Source organism: Nannospalax galili, unplaced genomic scaffold (assembly GCF_000622305.1).
Source record: "Nannospalax galili isolate Female #2095 unplaced genomic scaffold, S.galili_v1.0 scaffold334, whole genome shotgun sequence".
Taxonomy (NCBI): domain Eukaryota; kingdom Metazoa; phylum Chordata; class Mammalia; order Rodentia; family Spalacidae; genus Nannospalax; species Nannospalax galili.
This window is the reverse complement of record NW_008336888.1, coordinates 2112319-2137567: the sequence shown is the minus strand read 5'-3', so window position 1 is coordinate 2137567 and position 25249 is coordinate 2112319. Positions and strand designations below refer to the sequence as shown.

The 25249-nt window shown below is 45.9% G+C and overlaps 1 protein-coding gene and 1 long non-coding RNA gene across 8 annotated transcripts in view; one reads left to right on the top strand and one right to left on the bottom strand.

The window, feature by feature from the left end:
* Positions 1–2089: 2089 nt before the first annotated feature.
* On the bottom strand, positions 2090–9383 carry Osr2 (odd-skipped related transciption factor 2). 7 transcript variants are annotated; one of them, XM_029562755.1, is made up of 5 exons: positions 8973–9347; positions 8581–8680; positions 4477–5236; positions 3413–3512; positions 2090–2662 (listed from the first exon to the last, which is right to left on the bottom strand). In XM_029562755.1, the coding sequence occupies exons 3-5, from the start codon at positions 5130–5132 to the stop codon at positions 2480–2482; spliced, it is 939 nt and encodes a 312-aa protein (XP_029418615.1). In that variant the 5' UTR covers positions 5133–5236; positions 8581–8680; positions 8973–9347; the 3' UTR covers positions 2090–2479. The 7 variants fall into 7 exon arrangements, with proteins under 7 accessions (XP_029418615.1, XP_008829769.1, XP_008829768.1 ...); XM_008831547.1 differs by lacking the exon at positions 8581–8680 and having other exon boundaries at positions 2090–2580; positions 8973–9383; XM_008831546.3 differs by lacking the exon at positions 8581–8680.
* The window catches only part of LOC115070084, a 68583-nt gene continuing 48578 nt past the window's right edge, over positions 5245–25249 (top strand). The window contains exon 1 of the long non-coding RNA XR_003849284.1: positions 5245–5515. This is a non-coding gene — a long non-coding RNA (uncharacterized LOC115070084). The remainder of the gene's footprint in view (positions 5516–25249) is intronic.

Below are 25249 nucleotides of genomic sequence, written 5' to 3'. Positions count from 1 at the left end.
GAAATTGATATTAAAAAGCTGAAACTGATATTAAAAAGCTGTAGAAATCAGGGTGTGCTGACTGTAATTATATACTTATAATCCCAGCACTCAGGAGGCCGAGACAGGGGGAGCACCACTCAGTCAACAACTTGGACTGCATAGTGAGTTCTAGGCCAGCCTGAACTACAGTGTGAGACCTTGTCTCAGAATAAAACAAGAGCAAAAATGAAACCAAAAAAAAAAAAAAAATCCGTGAATAGTATCACAAGATTTGGCCCATGAAAAGCACACAATAATAAATTATTGAAGAATAAGGAAGTAAATTGTAAGTAAATTGACCTTGACTTTTGAAATGCCATGTGGATGGGAAGAGGAACTGCTTTCTTCACTTTCTCCTCTGTGTTCCTTCTTTCACTTACGTATTTTGTTTTATCAACTAGAATAATGGAAAGAAACAGTTCCCTGCTTATATCTATCCACGTATCCCTGTGGTGGGGAACACCGGGATATACCTGAAGCTTGGTAGTGGACAGTGGAACTGTGACACCTATATGTAGTACATGGGAGTGGGTGGGTCTTCAAGTCTGAGTACATGGAAAAAGCCTGCAAGATTGGGGGAGGGGATGTCTTGGAGGAGAGTCAAAGTCTAACCCTGCCCTAAAGTATTCAAATCTCCCATGTCAAACAGGCAAGATCTTGAGAGAACAGAGGCAGGGGAGGTCACAGAGTTAATTCTGCACAAACAAAAGAAAATAAACAGCTGTTTAATTCTTCTAAATACCAAGTACTCACACACACTCCACACTTCAGCCCTGTCCCTTCTCCTTAGTGAAGGCTTTAGACTTTTCTCTTGCTGGAGATGTACTCAGAGATGTACATCGATTTCACAGTATAATCTATGAGTCTGGAATGCTTTGAAACCTCCTGTGAAGTTATACTGAACTAGGCACTGGCAAGAAATTTCAAATCCCTACCTATTGTTCTGGAGGATTCTAAGACATTAAATAAACATAGGACAAGTTGCTTGATATCACTCTGAAGGTTAAACATGCCATCCTTGTACAAATTATGCCATTTTTAACTAAAATCTGAAAATGCCTAATTTATTCTGTTATTTTGTAGTAAATCATTTATGAGAAACTGCTGGTCCACTGGCCCATAGGTTCCATGATGATCTCTCTAAATTGAGTCATCTTCCTTCCATTTGGTGCAATGCTGCTGTTTATCTCTATCCAGAGCCTTCCACCCAAATCCTTTGCTCTACTTCAAGATTGTTACTATTCTAGTGTCCTATGCCCCAAGAACCACCTGGGAAAGGTTTAACTGCCTCAGTAGGTAACCACAGATCTACTACAAGCTCTCCAAGAGGAATAACCTACACTTCACATTTTCCCTGGGGCAAAACTTGGCCAGTGACCTCACTTTGCTTTGTGAAGAAATCCTAACCTTCTGACAGAAATGAACTCCACCCTTGGAAAGAAATATTATGTGCAAACATAGCAAAGTAGTTTCTCCTTCCTCCTCTTCTCCCCCATCCTCCTGAGGGCTGTATCTTCCTGCACTGTTTGGTAGGAGGATTTTAGACTTGTCCCCTGAAGGCAGGATAAAGTCTTTGTTTATAGTAAGAAATCACAGTGTTCAAAGTCTAATGGTAGAAGTTGCCCATCATAAACTTTGACAACAGGTCAAGGACTTTCAGAACATGAAGTGGTGTAAGAAGCTACCTTCTCACCCCTAGTTTTATGTTTCTTCCTACCCTGAGCTTGAAGAAGAGCAGCCAAAGGGGAGGCACATTATCAATAATGATTAATACAGTATGCTTACCTGAAGGAGTAATACATAAGGGATGGGACTAAGATAAAAAAACCCAAGATTATTCATTTTAATATCTTTGAAAAGCACAAGACAGCACAACTATCTCATCCAAAATGCACAAAATGTACAAAAAGGGAAGGGCTAAAATTTCATTGAGACTCAGGGGAAGTCTTGTTTTTTTAAACCTAAGACTACTGAACACCCTTCCAGGCTGAAGTCTTAGAGGCTGCCCCCTCTTCCAGAACACACAGGGAAAACAGAAATTGAAGAGCAGGACTCATCTGAAGCAGTGTTGAAATGAACAAGAAAAAGAGTTTTATTTTGAAAATACAGTCTTTAAAGATAAATTTGGCTTCCATTTTCCATGTCTAGGTGCATCCAACAAGATACAAAAACAAACACAACAGGACAAAGACCCACGATATTATGTACAGAGCTCTAAAATGAGCTGTGTATATCTACAAGGATCTAGCATATGTTCTGTGAAGGGGGTAGTGTGTGGCTTTCTATATAGTTCGAGTTCTCCGGAAGAACAGTTAACTCCCTGGAACTGCAGGTGCGGCTGCAGCCGGGGAAGAGCTGGGGTCATTGGAAGGTGGGGTGGGCCCCTCAGGGTGGGAGGCGTGTAGAGGTGTCTGGGGGAGGGAGCGGCGGTGGCCGCACGGAACACTCCTGGGCTTCGCTAGAAGTTCTGCCTCGGGGTGTGAGTCAGGCTGTGCCTCCGCAGATCACAGTTTCGCCTGAACACTTTGCCGCACTGCTCGCAGCTGTAGGGCTTGATGTCTGTATGGGTGAGAAGGTGAGTTTTCAGATTACTTCTCTGATTAAAGGTTCTTCCACATGTGGGACATTTGTGTGGAGATTCCTGTTCAGATGTGAAGCAAGGCAAAGGATTAATCCTTCACACCACCACGGCACCCTCCTCAACAGTTCCTGTCTTATTGGTATCACAACAACAGAGCAAGCGCAGGACAACAAAAGAGAGGACTTGCAGGAACAAATCTGTGCTCCTAAATCTCCAATCGCCAAGGCACACGTGCAGGCACCCGCAGAGGCCCGATTACACTGATAAGTACCAAGGCCGACCGACGGCCACCTCGGTGGGCTGTGTGATTTCCAGCGCTTGGCTTTCATCAACACGTCCGGGACAGGAAAGGGGGGAACGAACAACTCTAATCCTCTCTCAAGGAAGGACATTCTCCCAGGGAATAAGGCTCCTCTTTGCTGGAAAACTAAACTATTCCTCAATGTTCTGAAAGCTACAAACTACAAGGCCCCTGGGAAAGAGAGCATACTGGATTTCACCATGCCTCTATTATCAAAATTACCTTTATTTCCTCCCAAACATGGAAGCTTTAAACACAGGGCAGATGGGATGAAAAAAAATTAATACTAACAGGATTAATTAAAAATAGAGTGGCCTGTCTTTAAGAAAAAATTTATGTTAAATAATATTAATTTTGTGTATATTAAAACCCCAAGAATGTTGCTTTTCCCCACCTAGAAAACTAATCTAAATAGAGCCATTTAAGACAGGTCCTGCCTTGAACATTTGTTGTAAAGCAATAATGTAAAATGTACCAGTCATTTTTAAAGTAAAAAAAAAAAAACTTACCTGCATATGTAAAGTTTTGTGAACAGCTAGAGTTCTAGACTGACAAAATCCTTTCCCACACTCCTGACATTTGAAGGGCTTTTCTTTGGAATGGATATACCTGAAAATCAATATAAGATTTCATTGAAATGGATCACCCCTGTGGTTAAGGATTTTCTTCCCACAATTACTCAAACGAAGTCATGAAGGATCAAGAGAAACAGAATTTCTATTATTTATGGTTTTTTGGATCTCCCCCCCCCCCCGTGTAATTCTGTTTATGGTTAACCTCAACTAACAGAATCTTTGAAACATTCACGGGCTGGCGGGCTTTATCTACACTTGATCGCCCTCTCTGGCTATTCCATAGCTCGAAATCGTGCGAAAGAGCCCTCCTTGGCCTCCGAGATTCTTTGGGATTTAAATGGGCCAAATCAGAATGGGAGGCTAGGTTGGGTTTGAAGAGGGCTGCTTTTAGCAAACTGCTTACGGGTCTCGGCCTCCGATACTGATATACAAGTCCCAATTCCGAAATCGCAGGTAGATTTCGGGGAAGGTACGCTTCTGGGAAGTTTTAACAGGATGTAACACTAGTTACAGTCTTTCTTCAATTGTCATTTGCGAACCCAGGGCACAGGGATTGGAAGGAGCCGTTTCTAAATTCAGTGACCTCAGGACCCCCTCCAGGACAAATTGTAAGACTGTGGCAACTGGGGAAGTGAAAAGAGGAGCCAGGGAACTCAGATATCCCCCAAAATGGTCCCATAGCAGTCACTGAGTCAGGAACCCTTCAGGTTTTCACATTCCGGCCCCCCCCCCCACTCGCCACTGAGACAGATTCGGAGGAAATAGAGTGACTCCAAGGTCAAGCTACCAGATATTCCCTGCTCATCCCGGAAGAATGCAGCCAGGGCTGCTGAGGGGAAAAAAAAAAAAAAAAGAAAAAAAAAAGTAAATGCTGGGGGTTCCTGGAAGCTGGCTTGGGAGGGATATGAGGGCACAGTATACATTAGAGGATTTTAGTTTCAGTTGGAATGACAGGACATTGTCATGGGCAAATTCACTTTCCCCTCTCCCAACCTCACCTATGATCCCGCAGGTGATCTTGCCTCCGGAAGGCCTTGTGGCAGATGTCACACGTGTACGGCCTCTCATCCGTGTGGGTCCTCTCATGGATGAGCAAATTGTAGGATTTGGTAAAGTGTCTGCCGCAAAACTTGCAAATAAACTCTTTTTTCGTTTTAGACGGCAATCTCCCTCTGGAGGGCTTTCTGTCCGGAGTCAATTTACTGAGGCCCGAAATGGGGCTACCCAGCCCGGGACTGAGCTTGGTCAGGTCTCCCATCTTAGGGGGGTCCTCTTGCGTGGCGGCCACCGCCAAATTGGCAAAGTCAAAACGGGGCCGGTCTTTGTGTAAGGCTGGGAGGACGTGAGCAATAGCCCCCTGCTTGGGGTGGAACAGGTGAGTAGTGAAGGGCAGAGCCGGGAAGGGGAAGCGCGCGTCCACAAGGCCCTGCGCAGCCGCCATCTCCGTGATGGTGGAGCGGGTGATTTCGTGCATGTTGGGGTACCCCAGCGTCCAGTGGTTCATGTGCATTGTCTGCACAGCGCTGAGACCATACAGGCCCTGCAGGTGGTCCACTGCGGCGGGAAAGGTGTTCACTGCCTGCAGGAAGGAGTAATTGGTGAGCTGCAGCGATGGGTGGAGCGGGATGGGCGCTGGCAGGGCCTTGCTCCCCATCTTTCTGGATCTTGAGGGGTGTAGGGAGCCGCCCCTTTCTTCCAAGACTGGGAGGCGGGCGGGAGTGAAAAAAACCCCAGAAACAACAGCACGTAGAGAAAGCCCTAAAAATAGCAAGGGGGAGAGAGAGAGACACGCACACACTGTGAATATTATCGTGGTCAGTCTCTAGATTGCATTTTCTAAGCTTGATCTTCTCCAACACCCTAAGGCCTACACAGAGAATCTGCACCGAGACTCAGCTCTGGGCCTGGCTACAAGTGGCCGTCTGGTAAGAAGCCACGGGTAGGAAGATCAGATACCCCACTCGCCACCGGATAGAGGCAAGCAGAGGGTTCCGAAACGGCAGCACCAGCCTGTGACCCAGCCACCGCATCCTCCAGGTGAGGCTCAGTCAATAGCTTGACCCAAGATATCTAGGCCCACAGGCCCCAGAGCCTACTCCTGTGGTCAAAGGGCCTCCCGGCTTGGCTTCCCGGGCACCGCAGGTTGTGAGTTCGACCCCAACCCGAAGGCCTGGCTCTGCCGACTCGCAGCGGCTCCCCGCACTGCGCCCCACACAGGCCTCCTTTCCTGAGCTTACCCTACGCACTCCGGCCTTGCCAGAGGGCACCGCGTCCTCCTGGGCCCTTGGGCCCTCGGAGAGCTCCATTTCGCCCCACGCTGACCTCGGAGGTTTTCCTTCTTTCTCTGCCTTAGTCCCATTTATCAGTAGTGACGGGTCCGCAGGAAAGAAAAGTGACACCTCGCAGGCTGGGTTCCGCCTGGAATCACCCCCTTCTCCTTCCCAGGGGCTGCTTCTCCTCCCACCCCCTAGCAAGATCCCTTCCAGATGGTTCATTTAGACTCCCGCCTGGTTGGGGGTGAGGGCGGAGAATGTCCCAGCGGCTGGAACCCCTTTTCCTGGACCTAGAGCCAAGCTCTCAGGAGGCCAGAGCTGCTTCCTGGTCTGGCACTGAGCAGCAATCCCTACACCCGGAGGCCCCAGAAGAGCCCAGAAGAAAGGAGAGAGCTCTCAGGGTGGGGAGTTGGAGCGGAGGGGGCAAAGAGAAGGAGCTGCTGGGGCCCCCGCATCGGTCTTAACGTCCGGCCTGGAGGTGCTTGAGGCCTGGGCCCTCTTGGAGCCCACAGTGATAATGCAGCCGTCTGAATTCAGGCCCAGAATCCCTGGAGCACCCTCACCTGCATTCACAGTGGGCCCACCATCTCCCACTTTTTATAAGCAAGTCCTGCCAGCTTGGAGGACCAGGGCCTTCACTCTGAGGGTGGCCTCCCAGGTGCAAGACCTAGAGCTGAGAACTTTGTCTGGGAGGGAAGCAGGCCAGTCAATCTGCACCACTAACCCAACACCTAGGGTTTAGACCCAGCAAGAAGGTGAGAGGGCCTGTCCAGCTTTCCCTGCCCACCCTCTCCTTTCTGTACCCGATTTTTCTTCAGAGTTTTGTGAAGTGGGGCCTGGAATATCAGTCGGCAGAGCTTGGGGGCTGCGCTAATGACACAGCGCTCTGGCAGGCCACAATGGGCTGCCTCCGAGGGCCCCCACCTTCCTCCTCTGTTTGGAACAGCTTAGAGACAAGAGATTTATTAATGAACTGCTTCTGCCTGGTGGTATGCGGTCTGGGAGTTAATGAGAGGTGTGGAGCAGTCAGAGGGTCTCAGTCAGGCCATTCAACCGAAACTGTAAACTCCCATTAGTAATAAACTTTCCCACCACAAATCACTATTCACTTTTGTTCAACCACAACCCTCAAACCCTTTCCTCTAGAGTTAGGGGAGAAAATATTCTACTAATATCACTGATTATTTCCCCTTCAATTAAGAAATAATAAATTTCATCTTTATTTCCTTCTTGGGTAAGGAGAATTTTCCAGGGATTCAAAACATTTCCCCCCTAGTGTTGAAAAGCAGCCTCTCCTCCATAGAGAGGAAACTGAAATTATTATTTGGGTGTATTCCCAGACTAGATTTCTTAGAAATAAATACAGGAGGCAAAGCACAACTTCCACCATAGGCTGTGTAGGGGGCAGGACTGGGGTGATGTTGACTGATGGAAGATCAGCACTTATGATTTTGACTCCAAAAACTCAAAGTGAACTTTGCCATAAAGGTTACAATGTTAATTCTGCCGGGAGACTTGAGTACCACCTCCCTTCTCTCTTTCCTTAATAGTTTAGAGTACAGAAACTAGATGGTTATAATTCATGTTGGCCCAAAAGTGCTATTTCATAGTATATGTTTGTCTTAATTTGCTGGGAAGAATTACTTCACAAAGGAAGAGCAAGCCATTGGTGCCTTCTGAAACCCTTTCCAAATAGAATTCCCCTAAATATTTACTAAATTCTGTGGCCACAAATAATTAGGGGCTTTAAATTTACATGCTCCTGTTAAGTCACTGGCAACCTATGTCAAATGATAATTTAAGTCAATTCAGAGATCTTAAGTACTTTCGTTTTGAGTGGGGCTGAGCCCACACTCGGTTTCAGGCAGTAACAGCAGAGCCTGTGCTGTCATTTCTCTGCCAGACTGTTTCCCACCATTGGTTACTTTAATTTTGCAAGGAGAGAAAGTTAAACCACAAAAGTCATAAATGGTTCAGTGGAGTTGAGACTACTTTTCTTTCATCTGTCTTCATAGGAATTTTCAGGCGTATTAGAAGTTTTGTAAAATTTAGCTTCACTGGCTGTCAACAAGGGAGAGCTGTACATATTAATTTCAGTTCCATGAAGCTTACAAAGCATGTGGGAGACAAGGTACTGGTAATTTGATAAGGAGTCTCCACTCATTGGTAATCGTGTTGTTACATTGAATTATCTAACAATAATATAGTTAAGGGTCATCTGCTAAACTCTGTATTGATTTCTGGGTGACATGACTGATGGGTGGTTAGGCTCACTGAATTGCAGCTCAAACCACAATACATTAAAAAAATATATAAACCGGGGAACTATAGCAGAGATTTGCAACAGGAGGAGGAGGAGGGGGGGGGGAAGGAGGAGAAGGGGGGGAGGAGGAAGGCGCCAAACAGATTGGATCAGGTAAACGAGGGGGGAAACAGCCGAGAAGTTCCTGCCCCTTCCAAGCGCCTCTGTCTTCCCAAGGAGTTAATTAAATTAAGATGCCTTCTGACTAATCTGGGTTCTGTTTGTCTCTGCTGCCTCGCTCCCCCAGCTTCATTTTCTTTTTCTGCCCCGGACTGCAGTTTGTTGAGAGAAAAAGTAGCTTCAGAAAAGGCCAATCCTCTTTTGTTCTCTAACAGGTAGGGAAACATGTTGATCAGCGTTGCTGCCTGTGCAAACACCTCGCCCTCCCTGGTCTTCCTATAACTGCAACTCCTATTTTAGTTATTTCCCCAGAACCCAACCGTTTTAGCTGCGTTTGCCTTCGGCCCTCTCAGCGAGGACTGGAGAAGGAGGAAAACCAAAAGGTCAGCACGAGGTTGGAGAATTACCTATGAGACTGAAGTACTCCCTTTTGAAATGTGCCTTCTAGTCGCTGACTTGGAGACACCTTGTGTCCCGGCTGCCCCTGGACAGATCGGCCGGCGCTTTCTAGAGCAGGGGAGCAATAGCATGGGGTGATGGAGTTTAATCACCATGTACAACGATCAGCTTATATCAATCTTGCCTAACGTGTAAATTTCCCAGAACAAAACTAAGGGACAGTGCAGAAAGCGTAGGTTAAACTTTTAGTGAGCTGGGAGTCCTGTGCCGGGATCCGAGGAAGTGAGACACAATGCCGGAGATTGCGTCTGCAGGAGTTCTTTTCTCAATATCTGAACTTGAGATGCCCCCTGAACCCCCTTTTTTCTTGGGGCGGCTACAGCCGGGTCTCAGCACTCACCTCCAGCACAGAGTTCTACCTGGGCAGCGCGGTTCAGACCTGGTCCAGACAGCAGGACTCACAGCTTGAAAAGGTCATTAGGTCCAAGCTGGGCAAACTTCTTTTTGGGCGCGCAGTCCCGGGAGCCGAGGACATGATCTGGAGGAGCACAAGGAGCGAAAGCGAGAGCGAATCCTCGTTTTGGTAGGTCTGTGTGTAAAGACCAAGCGTGCTCAGGGATGGGCACTCAGCGCTCGCCCAGATCCCGGTGCCTTGGCGAGCCTCTGGCCGCCGACTGCCGGTGAGGTCGGATCCCGCAGCCAAGCAGGGCCATCACCCTCCAGCAGCGAGCGCACGAGGAGCTCTGTCCCAGCCCGCGTCCCTCCCCAGGCTGCCCTGGGCCGCCAGTCGAGGGTTTTAGTAGCGGCCCCGCCTCCCCTCCCCGCGGGCGTCTTGCAAACGCGCGCGGCCCAATGCACCCTGGCTCCGCCTCCGAGCTGGGAGATTGCTAATGGTCCACTCTGTTTACTTGTGTTTGGATAGCAACTGAGTCTTAAAGGCGCAGGTTTGCGGGAGGTTTCCCAGTTAACAGAGACACAAAACCCAAGGTGACTCAATTCAAAATTCACACACCAAGGCAACGCCCACCCCTTTTCTTCTTGGTGCCACTTTTCTTGTACTGTTAGACACTCAACTACTGGATCTCTGCTTTTCAAAGAGTCTGCAGAAAACCCCAGAGGGCATTTTTGCATTTTGTATTTTTACTTGGTTAGCTGGTCGGCTTAATTCCCACATCTTAACACGTTTACTATAACCATCTGCTTCAAAGGACAAAAGCAAACAGCTGTAGATTTGGTTCTCCAGCGTGCATCTCCCTTCCTCCAATGTGAAGTCGTTTTGTACATACTTTTGGTCAATTATGACTATATATGTAGTCTGTTTTCCTCTGCTGTTCTCAAAACGAAGTTTGTTTATGGAGGTGACAGTTGACTAATTTCATAATTATTGCAGAGACATGTGGAATGTTCCAGCAGAAATTTCTTTCAATATCTAAGCTTTAATCAGCTAATGTACATTTCATAAACACTCAACCAGCTTGGTTAAAGGAGTGGGCATCTGCAACCCATTGGCAAACAATAAAGAGCCCATCTGGAATGGGTGAAGAACAATCATTTTTAAATTTTAGGAAATACTATTCTAGCTTCTTCAAACATGCATCAACTCCACGCTCAGCAAAAACTGAGTTCATTGTTTATTCGCCGGGAAAATCAATCGAATTCGACGTGCAGTGTTACATTTTTCGAGTTCTTCTAAAGGTTTAGTTTTGTGTGATGAATGAGAAGGTATTTTAGCTCCTCTGAGACAGAATGACACGGAGCGGCACAGAAAAGATGAGCCAGAACAAAGCTAAGTGAACTGTTGTAGGTCTCAGATGAGTAGAGTCACCGAGGGAATTTGTTTTAACCGGGGCTCGCAGGAACCTATATCTTTTAAGAAGCTGTACAGTTCAAACGCGTTTCACCCAAAGATGCTTTTAGATCAGACTCCTCAGGAAAACTAAAATAATTTCAACTGTGTAGAGAAGTGGATAAATGTAAATGGAAGGCTAAAAATCGTCACAGGGTTAAACAGTGAGTGGGGAAACAGACAGGCGCTATAGATGCTGTGTTATCAGGGGAAAACTCTTTCTATTTTATTTATGTCGAGGTGGGCATAAATTTTCGTTTCCTTGGTAAAGCATAATACAGAAATAGCAAATCCTCAGGTTCGCCAGGGTTTAAAAGTAAGCCTGGAACAGAGAACCGCGTGTTTAATATCCTGCAGGACTTAGCTCCTTCAGAGTAAATGTGAAGAACGCCTAAGAGTTCGGGGGTTTAAAAAACGTTTTTCTCAGTGGGTTCCATAGGGTGCTTTCATTTTAGCGCTCAGTCCAGCGCCCAGGATGCCTGTGGTCCTCTCTCTTCAACCGCCTCATTCCTTCCACAGCTTTTCTCAATTTGGAGATCTGGAGGGAACTTTCTCTTCATTCAGACACCCCCAGGACATACATGCTTCGGGTGGTGACCTGAACATTGATCCCACGCTTCCTTTTTCTTTTTCTCCAAAGTTGGAGGCATCTCCCCAGCGGCAGGCTTCGCACCTTCCCGCCCTTTGTGTACGTTGGGTACAGAATCGCCTGCTTTTCCCGCAGAGAAGACAAAATTTCCAACCTCCCACGAACTGTGCCCTCTTTCCGCAAACCTCCTGAGCCAGGGTTTTTCTATAAACGTGTTTATCTCGCCCATCTCAGCCTCCCAAGTTCCAAAACGCACTCTGGGCCAACTCGGCCTGAGCTGCGCAGTAGCTTGAAAGGTAGAGAAGAATCCCGAGAACTCCCGCCTTTGGGGAAGCTGCATGGCCCTGAAGCACCTCGGCAGCTTCCTGGCTCTGCAGCCGGGATGGGCAGGTGCGCGCCGGGCGCCAGCAGCGACCCTGAAGCTGAGTGCGGCGAGGCTAGGAGAGCACCGCAGGGCCGGCTTGCCTAGGCCCCCAGGACGCCCATCTAGGAACTTTGCCTGTAGACCCCGGCGAGCCCCACGTCCCGGCCCGTACCTACCTCTCTCACATCCAGAGGGCCCGCCCACTAGCAGCTCGCCAGCTAAACCCGCAACATCTCCCGGTGCAGGCCCACCCGGGCCGCTAATGAGTTGTGGGGTCCGGGTATCCGGAAAGGGAGTCCCAGAGACTGAAGCAGGCCAGCTGCACCCCCAGGACTGAGTCTTCGCCGAGCTATCCCACTCTCCCAGATCCCTCCTGGTCGAGCTGAGCTGCCTGTCCCCTCGGACATTTTCCGCGGATCCGGTCATCTGCTGTCCTCACGGCTTCCGACACCAAGGATCCTGCAGGGAAATGGCTGATAGGCTGACCTGGGGCGCACTAAGCAGTTGTTGCCCGGACCCCCACAGCTGCAAGTTGATGCCCCTGGAGGAAGAAGGAAGAAGGCCTAAGAGAGGAAACCAATGGTAGCTGGAAGAGGGGGCAGCAGCCCACCCAGAAGTCTGTGGAGCCAGCAGGTGTCAGACAGACTCCCTGGAGTTGACTGCGCGCTGCCCTTTAAAATCAAATTATGGAAACTTTTTTTTTCCTGGGATCCCAGATGCCACTAGCTCAGAGGACTCGCTTCCCCGCTCCCAACCTTCCTCTGCCTCTTCGGGCGGGAACCTTTTGCATTTGAACTTCCCGCACTGTTTGCTGTTCTTTTTTTGTTGGAGCTTAGGGGCTTTGAGAGCTCAGCTCTACTTTTAAGCAAAGCGTGCACTCCGGTCGCAGAGTAGTGTGGAGGCCAGGGGAGCGCAGAGGGGGCTGCTGCATTAGACTCGGAGTTGACGGTGTGGAGGTAGGAGCTGAAAGTGAGTCCCTGTCCTGGCTCTCCAGCTGGGACGAGGTGGAAAAGCGCAGCTGTAGCTCCGCAGCCCGCAGGAAGGGCCGCAGCGCCCCCTGGAGGTGTAGGCGGAGCACTTCGTGGCGTGGACTCCTGGGTGTCAGTGCGTGGTCTCAGGCTATTCATTTTCCGACCCAGGACGCCCCTCCCGGTTGCCCTGATTTCTCAAGGGCGGGGAAAAGACATTCATCCTCACTCCAGTGCAGGGTGTTTTCAGGGCTGAGCGGTGCTGGGCAGCTCAAGGTCCAGAGAGTTGCAAGAGGGGTTCTAATTCATACTTTCTGCATCTCTGGCCCGGGAGCAGTCTACCCCTCACCCCTCCCAACCACCAAGCATTTGAAGCCTGGTCAGTCAGGCCTGGATTCCTGGGCGGGTGGTGTTCTGAAGGTCAAGAGCCGGTAGGGGCTTGTGGCAAGGTGCAGGAGTTTGCGTGGGAGCAGGCTGAGCACCAACTCCAGCCTCTGTTCCCCTCCCTAGCTACCCCTAGTCAGGCCTGATTGGCCAGCTCCAGGAGTCCTAGGCTGGACCATACTCACTAAGGAGATATGAGGAGGGCGTGTTGGGCCCAAGGGCACCCTCCTTGTGTCTTCGCCCGTCAGCTTCATTCCACCCGAGTCTGTAGCAGGCACTCTTCTGGCAACCAGCTTGTGCGACAATCAGCCACGGGAAACCCGAGCTGCGTGCGGAGGCCCAGCTTAAGGTCGAGGGAAAGCTGCGTCCAAGCCTGGGGACAGACCCTTCCCAGGCCCCAGGCCCAATGTATTTGGATTTTCAAACCCAGACCCTGCTCGAGGCCGCCCCAGGAACCTGCCAGCGGTCTAGCGCTTTCCTGCTGCTTAGAGTCGGGGCTGGTCTCCAGGGCCGGAACCAGGGCGGACTCCAGCACAAGCAGGGCACGAGTCTATAGTCTGTTTCGGCATCTCAAGGCCCGCACTACACACTGTTCCCAGGGTTCGATGGGGACTGGGAGCGTTTTCTCCTTCCAGTGCCCGCAGAGCAGCGGATCTCCCACGTTTCCCCTCGCAGGAGGAGTCAGGTTAGCTCCTAGGTGGGGCATAGGGCAAGGACAGCTTCCGATTCTTGGTGCTTTCTAACAGATTCCGGACTAGGAAGACAGAGGAGGGCAAGAGCCAGGCACGTCCCAGAAGAAGGGCTCTTTGGACCGCATCTCTTGTATAACTAGCCAGGTTCTGAAAAGATCGTCCTCAAAAAAGTCTGTAAAAACTCTGTATGTGTGTGTGTGTGTGTGTGTGTGTGTGTGTGTGTGTGTGTGTGTGTGTGTGTGTGTCTGTCTGTCTGTCTGTCTGTCTGTGGTGTGTCTTAATACTCTAACAATGGGAAAACCTAACGGAAATCTTGGATTTCCAGTGAGCTCCAATGCTCCTGGCCATCTCAGCAACGCTGCTCTCCTGCCATGACTTCTGTTCTCTAAAACACTGGGCCTTGACGTTTACATTCTCAACAGAGGGATTAGGGATTCGTCCAGAGTTACAGTCTAGAGCAGTGGTTTACAGTGTGGTCCATTAGCATCGGCTGGAACCAGTTACAGAAGTAAAGTGTATGGCCCCACCTACTGAGTCAGAATTGGGAACAAACTCAGCAAACTGTTCAAATAAGCCCTCCAGGTGATTCTGAGGCATGATAAAGTCTGAGAATCATTGACCTAGATCAAATTGATATTTAGAAGCAATCGTGGGAGCCCCATTTATTTTTCATTTTTTGGTTGTTAGCCTTAGCTTTTAATGGCTGCTCTATCCCTCCAGCCCCCCATTTATCTTTTAGACTCCTTTTCTCCCTCTCTTCCTCCTTCCCTTCTAGTTCCTTCTCTCTTCCCTAGGGAAAACATATGTCCAGCATCCAGCTTAGGGCAGCTTGCTCATTCATTCATTCATTCATTCACTCTCTATCGTCTGGTTTTACAGGGACACCTTCAAATTCCTCTTTCATGACCAGCTGTTGTTCATTGTTATAATCTAATACTAGATTTGATCTGACTTCGAGAAATGTCCTCATTAAGGACCAAGTGCAGGAGCGCATTGTCCCTCGTTTTGTGTTCCTGATCTTTTGAGACCCTCACACACCCTCTTGATTCAGGCTAATGTTATGATCTCATTATTCTTATCATGTCCTCTTAGAGATACTGCCTGTCTGCTGTGCATCCTTCCACGTACATCTTGACCTACTCTGCCCATGCCCTCCCTGCCCTCTCAGCATTGAGCTGCTGTATGTGGCAGAGGGGTGAGGCACATCATAACTGGCAGGATAGAGTGTGGGCAAAGGCAGGAACTGCTCCAGCGCTATCCTGAGGCTAAGCAGGGTGCTTACAGGACCAGTGGAACTGACAGACAAATTCTACTTATCTACCCTGTCTTGTACTTGTTCCAACCAGCTCCCATCCCTTCATCCTGCTGCCCCAAACTGCCCCACCTATGAAGTCACATATATCAACACAGGGTCTTCATTCTGGACCAAGAAGATTAAGTTCTTTCCTTTCTCTCAGGAGTATAAAATAATTTTTTGCTGGAGTAACTAAAACCCAGAATGAAACTCACACTTTTGGATTTTCTTATGCCACATCAACTTCCCTTTAGTTTTCACTTTTTCTCTCTGACTCTCATTTCTGTTCAAAGCCAGCAAAGAGCTCCTATCCACTGGACCGTTTGCTTCCCTCAAGGATTTTTGTTGTTGGTGGTGGTGGTGTGGGCGGTAAGAGCAGTAGGAAAGCCCTTTGCCTCACAGACAGTAGCAGTTCTCAAAATCTAGGTTAACTAGAAGCCTTTTTCAGCTATTTTCAGATTTTAACAAACCTCCATTTTAACAAGTCAGCGCAGGGAAGTCACTAAACACAGAAGCACGAATTTTCCCACTGACCATAGCCATAAATTGGACACAAGCATCAGTCTCCAGTCTGACAAAGAATTGCTATTTTAAAATGACCTTTGCTTATGAGGATTTTCAAAATATAAAATGTATAATGGTCAGGAGCAGCATAATCTGCTTATAATCAACGATCAAATCTCTTAACAGGATTTTGCTTCCCAGTGCAAATAGTTTGACATAGTAGCATTCAGAGCAGCCAGCACTTAGTTAGGAAATGCCAAGGCCAATATTTGAACTCAGATACAAGTTTTAACAAAGGAAAATGTATATCCTTGTAGCTGTTTGCCTGTGAATATTCCCCCAGAGGATTATACACTATTCTTGAATCCAATCCAAGTTGCCAAACTCCAAAAAGTCTGTAAGATGCCAACTTAAAAGGCCCGTGCAATTCACTTTCAACAAATATGTTTGAGTGTCTATTATTTACTGTGTACTGGGCAATTATGTTGCTGTTTGAAATGCTGAACTTTCATCCTGATGGGGTGGGGGCAAGGAAAATTGAATTTTTAAGGTTGGTTCCCTTTGGTTTTTAAAAAATTGTTTAAGTATTTGTGCTTAGCAGTAATCTTTAAAATATTTACTGAATTCTCTCACATTTTTAGGCCATTTTTACAAGTCAAGGAGAGAAAGTCATTGTTTAAGCCAGCTCATTTATTGAAAAGTGAATGCCAGCACAGACTTAACTTTTGGCTTTCTAACTGGAAGACAACGCGTTACAATAATGTTATTTCACATCAGGCCAGGTGATAATTTAGCTGTAGAGTCCATATGATTGGTGACCACACTTGACTCAAGTCTGTTCTCACTTTATGACTATAACGAGCCCCAGAGAGAAAAGGACTATTTCTCCCTCTGGCACCTTTGCTAGAGGTGGAGTCAAGGAAGTGGGGGTGGCTAAACTGGCCCCATTCTTGTGGAGCAGGGTAAGCTCAGATGCAGCCTTCAGAGAATCCAGGTCCTATAAGAAATGGTGAGTTTTGCATTGCCTTGGAGCCCCAAACATAGATAACTTCCCTGGATGTGGGAACATACCTCAGGAAGAGGCCGAGAGGCCCACTCCTTTCTTACTCCACGCATGCCTGGTCACACTGCATATGTTAACCACATATTCCATTTTACAGTTACCTAACCCTCTTTCTGTGTCCTTTGTCCCCACACACACCCAGGTCTATGCTTGGCAAGCAGGCTTGCCTCCAGGAATAAGACTGGGTGGATGCTATGATGTCAGGATACCAGGCTACAGAATTTCTAACACGCATTAGACCTTGATTGCCTTTTCTTTTGCCTGGAAAAGTACACACAGTGCAAGTTGTTGCCCAGCCACAAGGCACATATCCAAATGCCCTATGTGGTGGGCCCACCCAGGCCCTGGAGAGTGTGAAGGAGAACATGAGTGTTGTCATATGAGTGTGCTCATTAGTCCTGTTCCCCTCTGTCTCACCCTTAACCACATTATCTTGATCAGGGAGTGACCTGGAATGTACTAAGAGCATTGGATTCTAGGACCCTTGCAGAGCAAGGAAGCAACGGCATGGGGGGATTTTAGATGTGTTAATTAATTTAAAATGTATATATTAAGAATTCAGTATTGTAGGTTCGTGGTTGGTATTGGGGTACAACTGTGAATAAGGAGCTATAGTCTAGTGGGGAGATAGACCCATAAGTCTACAACTAGGCTACAGTGTAAATCACAAAATATTGGATCCAAGGTTGCTAGTTAGTAGCTCTATTACATGGATAGGTCGGGTTACTTGTTGAAGTCTCAGCTTCTGAATCTGCAAATTACAGATATTCTGAAGTTAAATAAGAATATCTATATCAATATTCTTTTAAGAACTTTATTATTGTACATGCATGTGTGTATGCATGTGTGTATGATATAGTATGTGAATGTGGGTGAACACATGCCAATGTGTGTGGAGGTCAGAGAACAGCTTTGTGGAGTCGTTTCTCTCCTTTCACTTTTATGGGGATTGTGGGGGTCAAATTCAGGTCTTTGGGCTAGCTTGGTAAGCGCTTTACCCACTGAGCCGTCTTGCTAGCCCTGATATATCACTTCTCTTAGCAGTTATGTTTAATTTTTACCTGTGAACATAGACTGTTTTTGTCTTGTCAGCACAAAGCTATTCCTCTTACTCCAGCAAGTCTTGGAGAAGAAACTGAGTGGAAGAAATAGAACCGTGCCTAATATCTAGTATCAAGAGTATACAAATTAAAGTCACTTCAACAGGTGCTAGAGGAAAAGCCATCTGCTTTGACAAGGACTTTTATCAAGAGGAAAATGTCTAGATTTCATTGTTTACTGAAATTAGGGCTACTGTGTTGTACATTATATTTTACTGTACTTTTTCCCATTTATTTATTATTTATTTATTTATTTGTGACAGGGTCTCACTATGTAGCCCTCTCTGACGTGGAGCTTGTACGTAGACCAGGCTGGCCTCAGACTCACAAAGTTCCACCTGCCTCTGCTGGAATTCAAGGCATGCACCACCACTTCACTTTACATTTGTTTTTATTGCAATTAAAGACTGTACATTGTCAATCTATAATGAATAGATTTTTTTTAAGAGTTAACACTATTATTTGGGAGAGGGAGAGAGAAAGGGAGTGGGAGAATGAAAGAATGATGTAAATTTCAGGATTTCATTGGTGGTTGAGTCTGTAAAGAAGAAAATGTAGCCAGGCATGGTGGTGGTGCACACCTTTAATCCCAGCACTAGGGAGGCAGAGGCAGAGGCAGGCAGATCTCTGTGAGATCGAGGCTACCCTGGTCTACATAGCAAGTTCTGGGTCAGCTGGGGCTACAGGGAGACCCAGTCTCAAAAAAAAATGTATCTGAATACATTTAAATCTGTGTTAGAAAATCCTAAGCATAGCATAAGTTTAAATAACAGAGAAAACAATTTCTTTCTCAGTAAATTGATAGTGAGGCACTGGCTTCTTGATTATCAGGACTTGGGCTCTTTCTCTTACATTGTTTCACCAACTTCAAGACATAAAGTCCACCTTGTACTCCAAAATGACTATATTCTGTCCAGCATCAGGGTGGAAGGCACAAAGAAGGGCAAGCACCCTCTCTTTAATGAGGCGCCAAAGAATTCAGAACCTCATCACTAGGCATATACAGTTATGAGGGAGATTTTCTTTTCATTTTTTTAAAATGTAAAAAATTTATTATTTTTATTTTGTGCGTATGTATGTTATGCCTACATGTAGGTAAGTACACCTGTATCATGCAATGCCCACGGAGGACAGAGAGGCTATCGGATCCCCTGGAACTGGAGTTACAGACAGTTATTAGCTGCCATAGGGGTGCTGGGATTCAAACCTGGGTCTTCTGCAAGAACAGTGTTCTTAACCACTGAGCCATCTCTCCAGCCCACAAGGGAGATTTTCAAATGAAGTCTTTACTCTGGGTATCCAGCTATATTCAGACCTCTATATTAAAGAAGAGAGTAACACTGGGGGACAACAAGTAGTCTTGGCCATAAGATATTTAGGCCTGCTGCTTGGTTCTTTATGTAGGCAGGCTATAGTATGTGTTGGCACCATAATCCCAGCTGTGGCTTCTGAGTTGCTTTCACTTTCCCGATTGCTACTCTTAGGGTTTGTTTGCTTGTTTGTTTTTGAGACAGGCTCTCACTGTTAGCTCTGGCTGGCTTGGAACTCACTTTGTAGACCAGGCTGGCCTTGAACTCACAGAGATTCACCTGCCTCTGCCTTTGCATCTGCCTCTACCTCCCAGTGCTGGGATTGAAGACATATGCCACCATGCCCAGCCTCTCTTATGGGTTTTAAGCCTCCGTGGGTATCTGTGGGATTCTGTTTTGGAACAGATTGCCATCACTTGTCCCTCTCTTGTTTACTTGTAGCTACTGGTAGCAGCCTTCTGCTTAGACTGTGTGGGGGTGGTTATGGTCAAAGAAAGTGGGTGAGGTTTGAAGAGAAGAGGTGTCAGGAACTGGGCTGAAAAGATCTCATCGTGGATGCTTGGGGAAGGCCACTTGTACCACATGGCACCATTCCCTTTGTGACATATGTCCTGGCTGTCAGGTGGGCTGAGTGATTTAGTCTTTTGCAGCAGTGCTTCATGTTTTCCTTGGAAGATGGAGTGAAAAGAGGGATACAATGTCACTAGTAGAAAAGTTTCTGGATTCTTCCCAGCCCTACTTCCATGTAAAGCAGATTTTAGGGACAACTGCAGAAGTTAGGAGCAATTTAAAAAAAAAAAAAAATCTCTGTTGCCCAAAGCTGCAAAAAAAGAAAAAAAAAAATGCAGCTCAGAGGAGCAAGGTCAAAGCAGACCTCACACACAGCAGGGAAGGCCTGCTCAGCCAGAGACCAAGGACAATCTCAAAAGATAAGTGTAGAGAGACTTAATTACCATTTAAAGTTGTTCTGGCCTGACCTCTCTGCCTGTGGGGTTAGCTCAGCATCTGAGCCTTATCCTATGTGAATACTCAAAGGCTCAGTTCTCCCTTCCCAGCCAAGGATGAATACTTGGTAACATGATCTCCCAGGTGGAAGGTGTGTGTGTGTGTGTGTGTGTGTGTGTGTGTGTATCACTCCCCAGACTCACCTGGAGTCTCCCTTCAGGTTGTTGCTTGACTTGGGACAAGCATGTCTATAAAAGTTACATGCAAGGGCGTTGATGCCAGTGTGTGGGGAGCGTGTTTTTTTTTTTTTTTTTTTTTTTTTTTTTTCCTGCAGAAACATCTGGAGTGACATTGAGGACATACTTAGAGACATTTACACAAGCCCCGGGGGGATTCCCCTGCCTGAGAGAACTGGCTAGATAGTTCCTATTACACATTTATTTCCTTAAAGGAGGTATTTTATATTCTGCCCTGTAATTCAATTCTTTTGGCTCTCCACCCTTCTAAAAAGGAAAAGAGCATACAGCCCAAACAATTTTTTAAAACCCAGGTTTTTTTTTTTACTCCCTCCAACTAGCAAATCTGCAGAGTTTGTGCAGACTTCCACACATCTGTAAGCAATGACTTGTTTACACGAACTGTACAATATTTTAAAAATAAAGTATAATGTTTTTCAGCCTGTATACCATCACATTTTCTTTTATCAACCCTCACATAAAAATGTATTTTCAACTTTTAGGGTATAATTACATGTCCAAATAGTAATATATACAATTGATATATAGGAAGGATATGTATGTTTTATAGCAAGCATACCAAAATATTTAAGATATACAGGTGATTCTTTACTTAATAACCTGCAGAGTTAGGAAAGGCCACCTAGGTTGGTCTGGCCCTCTTGTACAAGCTGAACCATGAAGATATAGATCATGGAATGAGAAATTATTTTAGTGACAATGTCATGCAGTTCTTTCATTATACACATATGACCACACAAACTCAAGAAAAAGTGAATTCCTCAAGCTAGCCCTGAGTGGGATTTACCATTTCAGGTGAGGGCTCTTTATGTTCTGGCTCACAACCTCATCTAGACTGAAGCTGACATGTGGCTCCAGGATAAGATGTGACTTGATCTATGGAGTACTGTGTTCTACCAAGAACTTCTATGTACCAGAACTCAAGCCTCAGCTGTCTTCTGTGCAGCTTGGAGTGAGGGAGGACTAACCTAGGGGTTAGGTAGAAATGCAACAAGTTCTACGGACTGGGACTATTCATTTTTAGCAAGATAGGATTTGGGTTTAGATTAATTTGGGAAGAACTGCTTCAGGCCATTGTCTGTACTGTCAGATTATTTCCTTAAAGACATTTAAAAATTTTTTTATTTATTATTTTATTTTATGTATATGCCTGTATTTCCTGTATGTAGGTAAGTGCACCCATGTTAGAAAAGGCTGTTGGATCCCCTGGGACTGGAGTTACAGACAGTTGTTAGCTGCCATGTGGGTGCTGGGATTCGAACCTGGGTCTTCTACAAGAACAACCAGTGTTCTTAACTGCTGAGCCAGCTCTCCAGCCTCCCTTAAAGACATTTTAAAATGTTTTCCTTGGATGTATTTTAAAAAATCTACAATGGGGGCTAGAGAGATGGCTCAGCAGTTAAGAGCATTGACTGCCCTTGCAGAGGACCTGGGTTCAGTTCCCAGCACCCAGATGACAGATAACAATTGTCTGTAACTCCAGTTCCAGGGGATGTGACACCTTCTTCTGGCCTCCACAGGCATTGCATGACATGAGTACACTACATACATGCAGACAATACATTCATACACATAAAATAAAAATAATAAATAAAATATTTTTAAAATCTATAATAGCTTCCTATTGCTTATCTGTGCTTACTCTGCACAAATGTTTTAGAAGTTTGATCTCAATCCATCTACTAAACCTGAGGAGCATTGTTTCCCTGGCCCTATGCTAAATTTTCTCACGAGCTAGGTTTAGAATTCTAGCCATTATAAGACCTCCCCAGGTGACTAGCCTCTGTAGGTCTTTAAAAGCTGGTTGTTGGAGAACTGTTGATCCAAAATGTTGTTTAGAAATAACTAAGAGTAGGCAGAAAATCCTGTTTCTTGCTACCTTTCTTTCCTCAGATGCCAAAGCATAAAAGCTGTTTTCCTAGCAATATATTTTTTTCTCTTATTTTTTCCCCCTTTTATTGACTTTCACTTGCTTCCATTTGAGACGATAAACTCTACATGACTCCAAAATTAACTCTTGTACTGGTCAGGATTAATTATTGCACCAACTGGTGTGAACTGCCCCAGAACCCTATTCAGGTCAATAGGAGAATCCAACGTTTGCTTTATTTAGTGTCTCTATTGGATGTCCAGCCTGATTGATCTAACTGCTCTGATTTGCTAACAGCAAATCTCCACCTAATTGTCATTCCATCAAAAGTCTCTCCAGAAGCTGTGCTTTGGTCAAAGGGAACAACATTCTCAGAGAAGAGTCAAGGCCAAATCAATGGATGAGCTCTATCAAAATTTATTTATTTATTTATATTTATTTATTGTTTTAAATTGTGTGTATGTCTATGTCTCTGTGCAGAGTATATGTGCGAGTTAGTGCAGTTGCCTGCAGAGGCCAGAAGAGGGCATCAGATCCCCTGGGAGCTAGAGTTACAGGCAGTTGTGAGCCACCTGATGTAGGTGCTGGGAACTCAACACAGGTCCTCTGCAAGAGCTTTTAGCTGCTGAGCCATCTGTCCAGTCCCCAACATTCATTTTTTAAAGAAAAAAAGAAAGTGTATGTAATAACTCTTCCTGGCTCTGAACTTGGGTTGACAGATCCAGGAAAGGAGACTGGTAAAAACACAGGGAGCAGTCTAGTTCACTCTGGTTCTGCTCTGACAGGGCTCTTCTCCTACAAGACAACGATGTAGGGTGGGGGCCAGTCAGCTAAGTTTTTGTACTTATAATTGGCTGTTATGTGAAGTCAGTGCTTCCCGTGACTGTTCAGTTGCCTCAGTACAGCAGTGATTTATCTCCTGAGCATCTGGGTTTACCACTGACCACAGTAGAGGTCTGGACATTATTTGCTCAAATAACTTTCTTTCCCCCTTCTTCTTTTTTAAGTTAAATATATGTAAGATGGATGGGGCTGGGGCAGGCATGGTAGGGGAACGAGGACTTAGCTTGTGGAGGTGGAAGTAAGGGATGGGAGTGGTCATTCCACTGAGTACAAAGTGTACTCTTTCAGCATTGTACTACTTCCATAGAGTAAACTTTATGAGCTGTATGCTTGCATTTTTGCTTTCTGACTTATTGTTCTCTATCCTACAATTGTTCTATTAATTTGATAGTATATGGTTTCAGCCAAACATTTGTTGCAAATTCTGCCAAATTAAGGGAAGTTTCCAGACAAAACTCTGCCCAGAGGCCTTCTTAAACAATCAGAACTTCTTCTACCATCCTCCCTCTGGCTATTCATCCATCCTCAGGGGTCTCTCAGGAGCTGAATGGGGTCAATAGTTAGACCCCAGCTCAGCTTAGTTCAATGATTCCTCATTTCCCCATGGCAAGACACATCCCACACATCCCCAAGCAATTCTGGGACCAGCTCAGTGGCAGAACCATGGGTTAGACAAAAGCAGTGAGTTAGAAGTGGAACTTGATCTGAGTGTTGAGCAATGGAGCACAGAAGCTTATAGGGTCAGCTGCATCCTTGGGCTAAGAGTTTTCCTTCAGGTTCTGTGCAGGCCAGTTCAACACAGGGTGACACTGATATTCCCCTCAAGTACCCTGCTTGTCTAATTCCCTGAGGATTTTCCTGAGGATAGAGGTCACTGTCTCTGACAATTAAGCTTTAAAGTTAATTCCCAAGATAAATAGAGCAAATTGATACCACTTTGATTATAATTTTTCTTACTTCAAATACAAGAAAAGAACAGTGAACCAGCTGCCAGACTCGGTTCCTGGAAATGGAAGAAACAGGCATTTTATTTTCTACCTTTCTAAATGAGGCAATTTAGGGCCGTCAGAAACAACACAATCCATGTAAACGTCTTAATTCTACAATTCTGCTTGCATTTCTGAGAGGACAGAGAATCATTGTTTCCTTTTTTTTAAAGCTACATAAGTAGTGGTTTCTGTTTAAACTGGAATGATAGAGGGTTGTAATCTTTTTAATTCAGACCTTGCAGCAGAAAAGCTGGGTTTACTTGTGAACTGTATTATTCAGTAACACACTCTGCATGGAACAGGGAAAGTAAATAACTGAACACATACTTTATAATTACACGCAGGGGGAATTCAAAGCTGCAGAGCTGGGAGTGGGATTTGGGGGCCTGGGGCAGCAGCTGCACTTTCTGGCTTTTCCCTCACAAGGGGAGGCATATGGGGGCAACAGGACCCCCCCACCTCTAGGTCTCAGCAGGACCCCAGGTGCTGAGGGAGTGGAGGCAAAGGATTTGTCACTCTCAGTCTCAGCAAGCAGGAACATAATTAGGATTTACAGAGTAAAATGTGAGCCTTGGCAGGGACTCCTGAGATCTACTACACCGTTTCCTACACAGTGTTCAGGACACGTCAGTATTTTAATAATTTTACTAAGGAAAAAAAGTTCCTTCGTCAAATAAATTTGAGAAAGGTCTTGTACTAGATCCTGTATTGGAGAATGAAAGTGCACAATTAACTCATCCATGGCTGAGAAATCCATCAGTAGCCATCACTTTAGCTCTTTGTCTCTGTTTGATTTCTAGCATTCTGGATCTTGCTAACCTTGTGTTTCCAGCTTTTCAAACTAGTTCATTTCAGGATGGGAAAAACAGGTGATAATTAATTCAAAATTTTATTTTATTTTTTGGTATGTGTATTGTGTTGTGTGTGTGGTGTTTTAGTGTGAGTGTATGCATGTGGCAGTCTCTAATTGAACCTAAAGTTCATCAACTTGGGTAGGCTGGCTGGTCAATGAGCTTCAGTGATCCGTCTGTCCTCGGCCCTCTCCCTCCAATGCTAAAGTTATAGGTGTGAGCCTGACTTCCTATGAGGATTCTGGAGGTCTTAACTCAAGTCCTCAGGCTTGTCTGGCAGACACTTTGCCAACTGAGCTGTCCTTCCAAATCCCTCAAAACTATAAAATCAGATCAATATATAATACACTAAAAAAGTATGGAAGTCTAATTAATCTTGTTTTCAATGCTGACCAAGAGGCTGGTAGAATTTGGTTTACTAACTATATTTTATTTCTATTGCTATTACTTTATCAGCTGTGGGGTCTTAGAATTCAGTTGTCTCAATTTCTTAAGCTTTGACTTTTTTTTCTTTTTTTAAAGACAGGTTCTCACTATAAAGTCTTGGATTGGTAAATTCAAGCAAGCCCTCTGCCTCGGCCTTTGCATTAGCTAGGACTAAAGGACTGACTGACGTCACCACACCTGGCTCCAACTATTGGCCTTTGAGTTAAAAATCTTTTCTGGGGCCAGGTGTGGTGGCCCATGCCTTTAATCCCAGCACTTGGGAGGCAGAGGCAGGTGGATCTCTGTGAGTCCAAGGCCAGCCTGGTCTACATAGTGAGTTCCAGGACAGCTGGAGCTACAGGGAGACCCTGTCTCAAAAAGA